This window comes from Anastrepha obliqua, chromosome 4 (assembly GCF_027943255.1).
Source record: "Anastrepha obliqua isolate idAnaObli1 chromosome 4, idAnaObli1_1.0, whole genome shotgun sequence".
Taxonomy (NCBI): Eukaryota; Metazoa; Arthropoda; class Insecta; order Diptera; family Tephritidae; genus Anastrepha; species Anastrepha obliqua.
The window spans coordinates 21,553,818-21,568,623 of NC_072895.1; the positions used below are offsets into that span (position 1 = coordinate 21,553,818).

The 14,806-nt window shown below is 35.5% G+C and overlaps 2 protein-coding genes across 4 annotated transcripts in view; one reads left to right on the top strand and one right to left on the bottom strand.

Moving 5' to 3' along the window:
- The window catches only part of LOC129243548 (uncharacterized), a 29,602-nt gene that overhangs the window by 4,973 nt on the left and 9,823 nt on the right, over positions 1 to 14,806 (bottom strand). For both annotated transcript variants that reach the window (XM_054880641.1, XM_054880642.1), the window contains exons 5-7: positions 6,984 to 7,133; positions 6,729 to 6,871; positions 2,579 to 4,694 (exon numbers count right to left, since the gene is read on the bottom strand). In XM_054880641.1, the coding sequence (XP_054736616.1) occupies positions 2,579 to 4,694; positions 6,729 to 6,871; positions 6,984 to 7,133 (2,409 nt within the window). The remainder of the gene's footprint in view (positions 1 to 2,578; positions 4,695 to 6,728; positions 6,872 to 6,983; positions 7,134 to 14,806) is intronic.
- LOC129243550 (zinc transporter ZIP11) lies at positions 11,733 to 13,788 on the top strand. 2 transcript variants are annotated; one of them, XM_054880644.1, is made up of 2 exons: positions 11,733 to 12,026; positions 12,162 to 13,788. In XM_054880644.1, exon 2 carries the CDS (start codon positions 12,314 to 12,316, stop codon positions 13,340 to 13,342), a length of 1,029 nt encoding a protein of 342 aa, XP_054736619.1. In that variant the 5' UTR covers positions 11,733 to 12,026; positions 12,162 to 12,313; the 3' UTR covers positions 13,343 to 13,788. The 2 variants fall into 2 exon arrangements, with proteins under 2 accessions (XP_054736619.1, XP_054736620.1); XM_054880645.1 differs by having other exon boundaries at positions 11,734 to 11,840.

Below are 14,806 nucleotides of genomic sequence, written 5' to 3' on the forward strand. Positions count from 1 at the left end.
GTGGACCGAATTTAAAAATGTAGTCACTATATCAGCCTTCTGATTTATAGTACTTTTTATAAATTACCATTAAGAATTAAAAGAAATATTTAACGTTAAAAATGCTTAATTTTGGCATAAGCTTGAAAAAATTTCCTATTTTTACTCAATAATACTACGAATTTTATTGAAATTCTATTATTTCAAATGTTCTTCTAAACGAACTGTCAAAGGAACAATAATGAGAAAAGAATAAAGCGAAACCGAAAAAAACCCAGTCAACCAACAATGAGGTTCGATAGAACTTTTGTAGTTTTTAAAAGAGTTAAATTAACCTTTGGCCTTCGATAAATCATTATTTTCAAAAACAGTGAAAATTTGGATTAAAAAATCACGATTAAATAATATTTTCATAAAAAGTGAAAATTTGGAATAAAAAAAACAAAAAACGCGCAATTTTTTAATCGAAATTTTCGCATGCGGCATTTTTTTGTTTGAATACATGTTACAAAAAACAAAAAAAAAATTAATAAAAATAATATTTTGTTTTCCAGCGTCACTTATATAAACGGTTTTCCAATAACAGGTGTTATTTTGAATAGCCCGCAGACGGTTTGTAAAACTCGAACATTTTTGGGTCATCGTGAAGCACCTTGTCGGACCGCAATACGGAAATTGGTGAACAAATTCGAGCTGATGGGACAAGTTAGTGATGTGAAGAACAAAAGCCGTGCACGTCGCTCAAGAACAGCCGAAAATATTGCTGTTGTAGCCGAAAGTGTTGAAGAAAACCCAGGTTTGTCCATTCCTCGTCGTTCTTTGGAATTAGGCATTCCACAAACGTCATTACACCGTATTTTGCATAAAGATTTGGGTCTTAAGGCTTATAAAGTCCAGTTAACACTAGAACTCAAGCAGGCCGATCATCAAAAACGTCGTGTCTTTGCTGATTTCGTGGAAATGCATGAAAATGATCTGGAATTCTATCGAAAAATCATCTTGAATGATGAGGCCTATTTCCACCTCGGTGACTTCGTCAAAAAGCAAACTTGTCGGATCTGGGGATCAGAAAAACCAAGAGTTATTGTTGAAAAGCCTCTCTATCCTCAACGTGTGACTGTTTGGTGCGGTTTATGGTCCGGCGGAGTCGTTGGACCTTACTTTTTCGAAAATGAAGCTGCAGCAACAGTTACGGTGAATGGATTGCGCTATCGAGAGATGATTAACAATTTTTTATGGTCGGAATTGGATGGTATTGATCTGTACAACGTTTATTTTCAACTCTACGTGCCACACAAGCAACGAAACCATTGATATTTTATTAAAATAACATCTCTTATTGGAAAACCCTTTATTTTACGACAATACAACTTTTTCATAAATAGTATGAATCATAAAACCTAAGTTACATAAATGCTTGCTGGGTTAACATTGCTTTATACACTTCTCTTCAACAAATATTTCAGTACAAGATGCAAGTACGGTTATAAAAAACCTACTTTTTAAGCTTTTCCTGGGAGTTCTATAGGGACCTTAGGAAGCTGCGACTTTTATCGTTATAATGGTGTGGGCGTGGCGGGCGGTAACATGCCACCTCCCCCTCATCATTTAAATATATCATGGTACTAATGGAAAGTTTACCCAAATATCCTATTAAATAAGACCTGAAAACAATTTGTTTTGTTCTTGGACATTTTACTAAAAACCCCGTTGGCGTTCAAAATGTTAAGGGAGAAGCTGTTTTCCGGTTAGTAGAAAAGAAAAACACAGCAGAAAAAAATTACTAAATTTTTAATAACTAATTCAAATACGCGTTAATATTAATAAAATGACAAATCAAATGACATAAAATCACTATTCGAAAACTTGAACCTTCTTGGTTTTAATTAGTTCATCTTTTCGATAGTGCACTGTATTTTGAAAATCATAACTTTCTACGGCAATTAGGAAAATGCTGTTACTTTACTGTTACTACTATGTGTATGTGAGTATGTAGTACAACGATTTGCAGTGTTAATTTCTGTACCCGCTTTATTTAATAAAAAACCAATATTTCTTATACAAATACTTGTCACAGCGTTTAAATAACGAAAACTCTTTGTATTTATATCTCATTTATTTTTCTCAAAACTTTATACGTATGTATATATGTACTTCAATATACGAATGAATAACATTTTTCAATTGTGTATTTCAACTAGTGTACAAATCTTATTCTCACTCAATAAAACTGTGAAAATTTCAGTGCTTAGGGCGTGAGTAAGGCAATCTAAAAGCTGAAAAGCTTGATTGGATAATATCGTGAAAGGATTTTAGCTAAACAGAACAACAATTTTTACAGTAATTTCATACAATGAGCAGCAAAATTATGTAAGAACCAAAATTAAGCTAATTAAAAAATAAATAAAATAAAACCGAAACTAAATTTAAAATACATAATTAACAGAAATTTAAGTTAAGCATAAAATTATACAAAAAAAAAAAATGTAAAATCAAAAAGAAAAAAAATTTAAAGAAAACTAATGGAAAGTACGCCAGCGCAATGGGAAAGGCCATTCGGCAATACAATTAAATACAAATTTTATCGATGTTTACGAACCTCACGTATCACTTTGACTTGTTCCCGGTGCATGTTGGTGCACACAATATATGGCAATTTTTTATTGCCGCCAGAAGCGCTTTTGGTCAGTTGTGTGCTAGCAACACTCGCCGCCGCTCCAACCACCACCGCCGCCGCACTTTTCGCTTCGCATGGCATTGCACTCATTTGAGACTTTTTCACGACTTTCGGTTGAGATTGCGACTGGGTCGTTATTAGTAGATTTGCATTATCAACAAGTGTAGTTGAAGGCGCAGCAGTTGGCTGTGATAATATCACAGAATCGGAGGGCGTATTTACAGCGATATTTTCATCAACTTCTATGTCATGTTGCAATTGTTTGTTTACTACAGTATCGGAAGTTTTACTTGAAATTAAGCTCATAAATGATCCGTTTGATTTCGGCAGTATTGTACTTATTGTGGTGGCATTAGTTTGCGTTGTTGACGTTGCAACTTCTGCATCTTTTATTAATAGAGATTTCTGTGTTACTCCTGGAACAACAGCACATTTTTCGGTTACGCTTGGAAGTTGCTCGTTCACTTTCCAATTTATTGTGGATGCACTTTTTTCCAATTGTGGACACGACTTTTGTACACGACTCTTCTCGGTTACGCTTGGAAGTTGTTCGTTCGCTTTCCAATTTATTGTGGATGCACTTTTTTCCAATTGTGGACACGACTCTTTTAATATTGGCTCCTTTTCATTTTTCGCCAAATCATTCGTTAGCGTGGGCACTAACTGTACTGCACTTTTTGTTACATTCGTAATCGGTAGCGGTGATGAGGGTTTAATTATCATATCTGAATGTGAGCTGCCATTCACGGCAATACTGCTGCGCGGTTTTTGTATTGATCGCTTTTCGATTACATTTGGTGTCATGGTACGTCTGCGTTTTGAGTTTGATTCAGTTGTACTCTTCTTTGCAGATGTCGGAGGCGTGGCAGTCAAAATGAGCGAGGTATCGTTGGGTACGAATAATTTACGTTTCTTAACAGTCTTACGGGGAGAAATTGTGTGCGTCGAAGCAGGTGTTGTATCTGTTGCAGCTACTACTTTCTTATCAATTTCGTCATCGCACTCGATGGCGGCTTTCGTTGTAGACGTTGTACCATTTGTATTTATTGTAGATGGAAATATGCTTGGACTCTTTTCGACGCAAGCCAACTCTTGGGCCATTACTCGCCTTGCGGAGTTATTTATATTGTGTAGACGTTGTTGAATTATGTCCATTGAAACGTCGAAGAGTGTACGCCGTCGATTGGCACTGGGCAATCGAGTTGAGCTGAATACCATTGCGGCCGAATGCTCTTCAATTAATGCACCAACTCCATTTTCTTTCTTCTTTTCATTCTCTTGTAAGCTTTCTTTGCTCTTGTCTATTAGTGTTGTGGGTGTTAGTGCAAACTTTAGTAAATTTTCGTCAAGAACTTTTGGTGTTTCATTTATTTGCGCCAATGAACATTCCTCTACGGACTTCGGTGTATATAGAGTGCGACGTCTCGTTGTTTTTTCTTTCTTCTTAGGCGACATTTCAGGTGTTTTGTTGGTGTATAATGTGCGTCGTCTTGTTACACGACTTCTAGTAACGAAGTCTTCTTTTGGACTTTTCATATTGCGCGCACGAGCAGCAGCTTTGTTTGCACTTGCCTTTGAAGTATTTCCTCCATTCTCCTCGGGAATTGCACTAAATGTGGTTTGATTGGCATTCGACACTAGATCAGGCGTATTTGGTACAAGTGTACTGAGGCTCATATTAACGGTGGCATGTATTGAGCTTCGCCGACGTGTAACTCGACCAGGCGTAACCGTTTCAGTCACTTGTAGTGAGTAATCACTTTTACTCCGTGCTATAGGCATTTGTATACTGGAACGCCGGCGTAAAACACGTTTTTTCGGTGAGGCCAAATTGGGATTCGTCTTTCTAGCTATCCGCTGACTAGGTGAAGGAGATGGGGAATGCACACATTTCTTTGACTCGCTTGATATAATAGTGTGTTCGGACAGATTGCCACTTTTTGAGGTCTTGAGTGACATTGCAATCGATAAAGTTGTTGATTTTGTATCGAATTGGAATTGTCTAGGTTGAAGGGGCGTAAACGAGTTGCTCTCAATTCTGAAATAAGATGACATTTTATATTAGTCTTTTCGCCTTGCATGTGGATTAAAAAAATGGAAAATTAAATACAAATACGCTTAAATTGAGTTTGAATTTTTTAAATAAATTTATGAATTAACACATGAAGCCCCTCGCCACTACGACACCACAGAGCAGATGATGGCTTAGAAATTTTGCCAGAGTTTAAGCGCGAGAACTGCTCGCGTCTGCGTATTCCCACGCCATATAAATTTCCAGCTTAACGGCGAATGCTACAACAACAACGCTAGCGCGAATTGCACCAACAACAGCAACACTGTCACCGAAATTGTGCCAGGCTTAGAACAAATGGTTGGGTGAACATATTTTTAAGTTTTTAGTTGTAATTAACTCTGAAATAAACTGAAATAAATAACAGCGCATAGCGCTTAACCTCAAAAATATTAGTTTTGATGAGCACTTAGTGCCCACAACCAATAACTTAAACACTGGTGCAGTTGCCACACACTCATTAGTAACTAAAATAAAATGAGCGGCGTTACTTTTTGATAACTTCTTGCAAAGAAAAATGCTTATTTAATTTTGCTATACTTGAAGCGGTAAACAGTGATGGGTATACTGTTATATAAATGTTTTGCTTGTGTGTTTTTAGAACTATTAAAGAATTAAAGCTTAATTAAAATTGTTATATTTATGTTACTCGAACGTGCAACGATGACTGGATATTTTCCTAAGATCTGTGAAAATGCAACGAGCCAAATTATTATCGAGGGGAAGAAGAGCAAAATAAAGTTTTTAATGAATCAGAGCTTTCTACAAGGACAATAAGCTGAGAAGACCTCAGAGATTGATCATCTGTCATTTCTAAAAATTTCTTACGATAAAAACATGAAATATGAGGAAACACAAAACTAATTACAAGGCAAAAAGAGAGATAATTAGATTGGATACTAAAGAAAATATTGCCCCAAATCAATTTGCAGATAAAGAGAAGACGTCTTGGAAAAATATTAAAATCATCTGATCGTCAAATGTCAATACTGACAAATATGAATCGAAGGGATTAACCTGCCTGCAGACTCACGTCAGTAATAAGTGGAATCTGGTCTACCGTTTATCTTTGCCTTTATATCTTTAACTCAGTATCAAAATTAAAGCATATATTTAGGTGGCACATATGTATATAGGGTGATTCAGATATTTTATACCAATTATTTGTGATGTCTTTTTTTTTAATTTTAACAATTGGACAATTGGGTTTTACGGGCTATGGCAAACTTAGTCATAGAGCAATATGAATTATGGTTTTTTCGGTTAACATAACAAGCATTTATAAATCATTTTAGCTCGCATCCTTTGTTAGGTATTTGACCGAGGTCCTCCTCCAATTTGGGGCATGCATCTTAATGTTATTTCACAAATGGGCGGACCTACAGTGGCCGCCGTAGTCGAATGGGTTGGTGCGTGAGTACCATTCGGAATGCAGAGAGAAAGTAGGTTTGAATCTCGGTGAAACACCAAAATGATGAATGGCAGGCAATGGCAAACAGCTCCTCATAAAAATATCTGCCGTTTGGAGTCGGCTTGAAACTGTAGGTCCTTCCATTTGTGGAACAACATCAGGACGTACGCCACAAATAGGAGGAGGAGCTCGGCCAAACACCCAAAAAGGGTGTACGCGCCAATTATATATATACCTATATACAGTGTTGTGCCCCCCTGCGAACGGCAAATGGTATTTTATTAGGAGGTTTTATGATTGCCTGCTGAGGCGGCGACTGCTTTTAGAAAAAATATTTTCAATCATTTGATGATGAAAGCTCACAAGGCTACGGCGGCCAAATACAAAACTGAAAAAAAAAAATTAATCCTCTTTCTTAACATTTTATTAGTTTTTATTTAGAGATAACATGCGTTTATTGAAAATAAAGTATTTGAAAAAAAAAAAAAAAAAAAAAATATTGTGTTGTCAAAGCCAACTGATATGTATGCAAATCTAACTTTAAATGATTTATTTTATAACTATTATCAATATCAATTAATATGACTTACCGATTCAACAGCTGGGTAGCGGGTGACTCAGCCACATCTTGAGCTTTCGTTATTGATGTTGTTGACGCAGGTAAAACGTTATTATCAGCTATAGGTGTGCTGTTAAAACTAGCTAGTTTTCTGAAGTATTGACTTATATCAGTCTTTTGCATTTACGATGTATACAAACAATGAAAATAAAAAAAGATAGTAGATAAGAATTAGTATCACTGCTAAATTTTGATAAGATTTGCTGTCGTAAATTAAGTTCATTACCTGTTTTCTACTCGATTTTGGCGTATTAAAATCTGATGAAGTTTTGGTAAGCGATTCCGCTACAGTCTTGGGGGTGGTGTCTTTTGGTGTACCCTGTTTCAGACGAACACGTTTATTGCACTCTGAGTCCGGTTGCATGGACTTGTGACGCTGCAAAAGTGACGAAGACATAAAAACAAAATGCGGAATTAGCTAAAATTTATTTTTAAAAATTATAACCGACTGAAGTATTCTACAATACTTGAAATTCTGAACCAAAAAAAGTCAAGGGAAACACAGCTTCGGATCTACTTATTTTAAATTTTAGTTATAAATCTGATTTTGAATAAAAAAAAAAACGTTTGTTCTTTATTAGGCCAAGCACTTTTCAGTCCATGTGTTATGTTCTATTAAACGCATCATTTAATTTCGGAATAAATTTTGAAACCACCACCATAAATTTCGTCTTTAAAAACAGGACTAGTCCTTCGATACAAATATGATTTACTCCACTCCAGAAAAATCGAAAGAATTCCAAGACATGCTAATTTAGTCACTAAAATTTTGTGAGAGATCTTATCAAATGCTTTGAGAAATTTCTATAAATCGCATTACTTGGAATGTCAAAACGATCAACAGAAAAACTTGCAAGATTTGTTAATGTGCATCTGGCAGGTACAAAGCCAAGCTAATTAGAACAAATCAAACGCTTAAAATTAAAATAAAGTTTGGTTTTAATGACGTTTGCGGATATTTTTGAAACTGATTGCTCTGTAATTTCCATAGTTATTTGTTAAAAATTTTAAAGATTCACGTGATTGGTGCACGCTTCAAAACTTCAATAAATACACTTCCAGAAAGAGATTTTATGAAGATTTGCCTCAAAGGAACAGGCACAGCTTTTAAATAAAACTGCTGAAAGACCATCAACATCAATTCGTGTAAGCTGCAATTAATCACAGAAAGTGAACATTACTCAAATTTAACAGCTGGTATGGCAAGGTGTAGGTCCCTCCATTTGTGGAACAACATCAAAACGCACACAACAAATAGAAGGAGGAGCTCGGCCAAACACCCAAAAAGGGTGTACGCGCCAATTATATATATACAGAAATACAGATGGCATTCCAAGCAGCACGAAGGCGTTGTTCTTAAGCAACGACAGATGGGCATTCCCACTATTTAGGACTGGTAGCGGCAGGCTAATCACCTACCCTGTCAGAAATCAAAATATATTAACAAAACCAACACAAGACTGAGTCTTGTCTAAGCCCTATGCTCCCGAGAGGAGTGAACAAGGAAAAAAAATGGCAAGATGGCGAATTGTAAAAACACTTTCTTGGCACAATGAGAGTATTTTTTATTTTCGAAATTATTAGTAGTTTTAATTGTTTTTTGTTAGACATGTAATTCCAAATGCAATAAGTAATTATATTGAATTACAAAAAAAAAGAATTAAAAAAAAAAAATTAATTAAAAAAAAAATATTAAAAAAAAAAAACAATAATTATTTATTGACAAAAGAAAAAGTAAGAAAAACTATTTTTTCTCTAGTAAATACACTATTGAAAAACTGTATACATATCGATGGCTCTCTTTAAATTAACTCAACTCAACTCAAAGACACAACTCAAATTATAAGAATTTACAGTTGAGCCAATTAAAGTTTTCGTGTTTCATAATTTGGTCTTGGAAACTAATTATTGTGGATTATTTGCTTTAATACCGTAGGGGGAATTTGTAAGCTTTTCAAATTATGACTAGTTTATAAACGTATCCCATATATAATTTAAATATATGACGTTTTGTTTTGTGTCACTTTTACAGAGGACCAACAATATACACTTAGCTACGCTGGTGTAGCACTTTTTACAAAAACAAATTATTTTTTTATCAGGTCATATTTTAAATTGAAATACTTTCACCCTACAAAGTATTAGTTAGTTGACACTTCTTTATTGACTTCAACTTTTAGCTGTAGCTGTTCAAACTAGCGCTTTTTGTTTGTATTTATTCATAATTACGTGCGTCGCCACTCGCTTTATGTGATGTTATCAAAATTTAAATTGTTTATCGTTATAAGTCGTAAGATTTTCTCGTTTGTTTTGCTTCGATTCGTCGTGGTGCTGCATAAATGACAGGGTTGCCGTGAAAAACTATTAAAATTTGAATGTTTCTCTGACATGATTTTATATTTTGAATTCGTTATGAAATTTAAAGTAGTAGACATCAGTTGTTGTACGAGTATGTTTCCCTTTTGAGAAATAAAATTTCTTGATTACAGACGTAATGTAATGTATTTTTGTTATGAAAATTTCAATATCAAAGATGAACTTCCATTGTGTCTACGAATCATGAAACAATTCGAAATCATAAAAGAAAAATAGTCATGACATGGATAATGAACCAAATATCCAACAACAAACAACTTTGAACCACTTGCAAGAGATTGAAAACAAAAAATGCATGTACGAATTGCTGCTGCAATGAAACGAAATCTAGCCATTGTTATAGTTAAAATTTATTATTGGAATTATTGCTTTACTATACCTTAGTATAGTAAGGTTGCCTTAGCCGAAAAGGTGATGCGTGACTATCATTCGGAGTTCAGAGAGAACGTAGGTTCGAATCTCGGTGAAACACCAAAATGAAGAAAAAGTTTTTCTTCTAATAGCGATCGCCCTTCGGCAGGCAATGGCACACCTCCGAGTGTATTTCTGCCATGAAAAAGCTCCTTATAAAAATATCTGCCGTTCGGAGTCGGCTTGAAACTGTAGGTCTTTCCATTTGTGGGACAACATCAAGACGCACACCACAAATAGGAGGAGGAGCTCGGCCAAACACCCAAAATGGGTGTACGCGCCAAATACGTTCCCATGACAGTCGGTTCTACGTAACCGGAACGACCCGGATTTATATCCGGTCAAGGACTGTCACTTCAGCAGCATTCCTCGTATATGCACGGGGATTGTTTAAGCTGCTACAACAACAACAACAACCTCAGTTTATTAATAAAAAAGAAACTTTCGTATCTTTACTTATTAAATTGTTTCACATACTTTATAAAATGTCATTTCTTCAATAAAAAATGCATGCATTAATATTTTACAATATATTTATTTTCATTTGCATGGCTGTTTGTTTTGCGTAATACTGACTGTCAGCGTCAATGACGAATGCACGATATTTTCTTTATATGGAACACCGCAGCTTAAAAAATTGTTAAAAGTTAGCGCGAATTTTGAGTAATTGAAATTTTAATGTAAATTTGTTGAATTTATATAAATTTTCTAGAAAGTGTGAAACTTTGCTTTATCTAATTTCAGTTGTAGTTTTTTTTTTATTAAAAAAAAAAAAACAGCACAATTAACAAATAATCTAAACTTGTCTACTACAATAATAAATCACAGCTTTCATTTATATGTAATACCCAGGCAAATCTATTAAAGGTGGTATTGGTAAATCAGCTGATTTTTTTTTCGCCGTGCCCATGTGACATCTACTTTCGATCTTTCATATCTACTTCGCCAATACTTTATAGTCTAAGATCCGGCTGCAGATTTGGTGTAGTCATCGAGTACATGCTGAAATCCACATTTTTACCCACATTTATGATTAGGAGAATAAAAATTCACCACGGTGCCAGTAGAAATGTGGCCGAAAGTATTTTTAATTAAATTATTGTTAATTGATTTTGCGGGAAAAATTTAATTAACCAAGTTTTGAGATAAAATATCGTTCGGTTTACTGCAAAAGGTGTAAAGACTTAAAAAAACCGTAGTTGCCGTTGCGCGCTTGGCCGCACCTCTCCGCAGCCAGGTATAAACAGGTATGATTTCGATATATTTATACATCCATAACGTATATTGATCTGTTATAGATCAAAATATAGCTAATTTTTTTCTCATTATTATGATATACGGCAACCTAATTAAATCTGGCCGCAAGTTAGGGTTGCTAGCAGTTAAAGATGGGAAAAATTGAAGGTTGAGTGAGAGGAAGCTAGCGCGTAACATCACTAGTCTAACAAGGATAGCGATTGCCAGCTGTACGACATTTTAAGGCTAAGAATAAGAAAATAAGAATAATAGTTTTTAACGAAAAATACTTCGAAATTAGCACTGTATAATTTATATTATAACTATAACCTGTATTTTTTTGTATTACATTGAAATTTTACTTACTGTAAGTGTTTTGAATCTACCGAGGATTTTGGATATCATACAGAGTGCCATAAAAAAATTACAGTTTTAAAACAAAAAGATAAAGAAGAATTTGAAAATTTTTGCGAAACACTTACAGTAAGTAAAATTTCAATTTAATACAAAAAAATAGTCTTTTTATTCTCCTAATCATAAATGTGGGTAAAAATGTGGATTTCAGCATGTACTCGATGACTACACCAAATCTGCAGCCGGATCCCGTACTATTACTTTGACAATCAAACGCAGAAACATTGTTTTCGATCTAGTACCACCACCTTTAGAGAACGCGCCTTACATAATACACACTTTTTTTTCTATTTTCGAAATATGCTGTTAAAATGAGACACGCTGTACCTATAGTGCTTAGTTTTACGCCATTTTGAATTTATCTTTCTGAAAATGTTACTTTTCTAAAATTGCAGGTAGTGAAACAGCTGTTAATGCCGTTTTTAAAGCAACCATGCGCGTGTATATTTCATCTGCTGCCACCGTCAAAATACGAACACAGCTGAAGATAAAAAGCGGCAAGAGAACAAGCAGATTTCTGACAATTGACAATCGCTAACGCTCTCGCGTTGTTTTGTATTCGATTGCTGTAGTTTGCTGAAGTTGGAGCAACAATTTGTGGAGCGTTCATTACAGCAGAATATCGGCAAATCGTTTTAAGTGCGAAGTGAGTTAATTGACACGAGCGTACATCAGAAATATACAAATTTAATAGCTATAAATCTTGGCATATCTCAATATAAATCAGTGTGTTCATTGAAAAAAACGTCGACTTGGTGATTTACCTAAGCTGCATTTATTTCTGAGGCTATGAGCGCTTCGAACGTGGCATTTTCGGTGGAAAACCAACAAGGTAAACATCAAGTGGAAGTTTTGATCTAGCCTTTATAAGCATTTCGTTGTATTATACACTTTTGCTTCTATTAATAACCATATCCATGACAGCTACTAATTAAAAAAAAAACTGTGTGTACTTCTCATTTTACAGATAAGCAGAAATAGGCGTAATCAAGCAGCGGAAAAATAGCAAACATAATCATTAGAAAGCAAAGCTTAAGCTAAGAAGTTCCTGTATTGTTGTTTGTTATTGTATTCGCGCGTTAAGCCGTGCAACACTGAGGTCAATTTCACGTACACACAATGATTGCTGGCTACGGACCGGTCATGCAGGCCCTTTTGGGTACGCTCTTCACGTGGGGATTAACGGCAGCAGGTGCAGCTTGTGTGATATTCGTGCGCGGCAATCAACGCAAATCACTTGATGCCGCATTAGGATTTGCTGCTGGCGTCATGATTGCTGCTTCATTTTGGTCACTTCTAAATCCGGCTATAGAAATGGCTGAAAGTTCACATCTCTATGGCGTTTACGCCTTTTTGCCGGTTTCAGGCGGTTTTCTATTGGGTGCCATCTTTGTTTATGGCTGTGATCGGCTAATGTCCTTTCTGGGACTCAACAGCACGAATATGATGATTTCAATGACACAAACAAATAAGGACAAAGCCGATATCGCTATCGATGATATACGCAACAGTCAAGGCGTTTTGGATCGTACTGTAGCCAAAAGTATGGACAGTTTCTCCGATTGCTTGAGCACACAACATGGCAGCATTGAAACGCGAAGACGCAAGAAGAATAGTGCTGTAGAGGTGGAAGCGCAACGCACCTATACAACCGAATCTCAACGGAACATTGACAACGCAGTGGCGCAATGGAAGCGCATTATGTTGCTTGTGGTTGCAATTACGGTGCACAATATACCCGAGGGTTTGGCAGTTGGCGTCAGTTTCGGTGCTATAGGCAGTACTAATTCTTCCACATTCGAGGCAGCACGCAATCTAGCGATTGGTATTGGTATACAGAATTTCCCTGAGGGTCTGGCTGTCAGCTTGCCACTGCATGCGGCCGGTTTCAGTGTGACACGCGCATTATGGTATGGCCAACTTTCCGGCATGGTGGAACCAATCTTCGGCATTTTGGGCGCAGTGGCAGTAACACTAGCCAATCTCATATTACCTTATGCACTATCATTTGCTGCGGGCGCAATGATCTACATTGTTGCTGACGACATATTGCCCGAAGCACATGCCAGTGGCAATGGAACAATTTCTACTTGGGGCACGGTAGCAGGTTTCCTTATAATGATGTGCCTTGAAGTGACCCTCTCCTGATGTTACAACTACTGTAATTGTTTTAAATGTTGTATAGTTAACTACATGTACAAGATTTTGCAGAAGCAAACTTATAACAATCACTTGATTTGGCACTACGTATGATATGAAAATGCTGTACCAAAGCATGATTTTTTGATTTTTTTTAAGTGACAAACGCATGAATTTTTAAACAATGTACTAATGTAAATGTGTGTATCCTGCTTGTGTACACAAGTTATGTGCATATAAATGTAGATTCATTGAATGTGTGTGTACATATTTATATAAGTAGGTATGTTTGTACGGCTGGCCCAAACTACTTAAATGTGGTTGTTAGCAGAATATTCATGGAAAAGATTGCAACCGCCGATGCTTTTATACTTGTATTTTTTTTTTAAACATATGTCTTACAAGGCATACAACTAAGTATTACTTTTGTAAATATTAAACAAAAACAAAAATAATGTTTGTGCAAACTCTTTTTAATATGTAAATCTCCCTTAGCATAACCTTGCGAATATTAAATCATTGCTTTAATGGCATTCTTTCAAGTAAATCATTGAAAGCAGTAAAACTTAATTAGTTTCTAAGTATCTTTTATGTTTTAAGGCACAAAGAAAAAAACAATCACAAAATTCCACATAATTTAATAAACAATAAAAATACATTCAGCTAAAGTGAAGGTGGCACACATTGGTTTTTAAGCGCAGTTTGCATACGAGGTAGCAATGAAATATTGTAGTAAACATTTTCCGTTGGTAGCACAACATCTATTAGGTAATCAATCAACGTACATTTGCAAAACAGCGGAGACGGTTGGTACACTTAATTGTGTCTATCTGCCATCTGACAACAACAACAACCGTTGGTTAAGATAACTTAATTAAGTTCTGATAAATTTAAAATGTCACGATAATTTGTGATGTATGCTGATAAAAGCTGCTACGTGCTTTAGAATGTATCTTAGACATCTTCACAAAACAAAAAAAAGGAAACAAAAATAAAATAAATATAAAGGATAGAACCGTTTAGTCATCATTTGATACATATGTATGTACTTTTATAACTTTTTGCACGAGGTCTTCTTTGAATTATCATCATTTGCAAGTAAGGTATGCGTGGACCGAGGCATATGCACATACATGTGTGCGTTAATACGTACACGCATGCGCTCAGCACTAATCTCCAGCGACACATGATTGACTTCACCTTCAAGTTCGCTTAAATCTTACAATTCATATAGGATTACTTATGCCTCTCCAAATGTTATTGTTTTCTTATAGATTTGTGCCGCTATTTTTAGGTGAAAAGCTTTTTACTGCGCGTAACTGTTATCGTCCGCGAGCTAATAACTTCAAAATACTTTTTCAAACATTTCTCAAGGTGCTCGGAGAAAAGGAAGTACATACAGATGTAACCATAAGTACACTTATTATTAAATTTCTAAGTGTTGTGATGCAATCGCGTTTCAGAGCTCCCAGT

Bases quoted from the DNA above. Each gene is read 5' to 3' on its own strand.
- LOC129243550 (XM_054880644.1), top strand. From the start codon at position 12,314: ATGATTGCTGGCTACGGACCGGTCATGCAGGCCCTTTTGGGTACGCTC.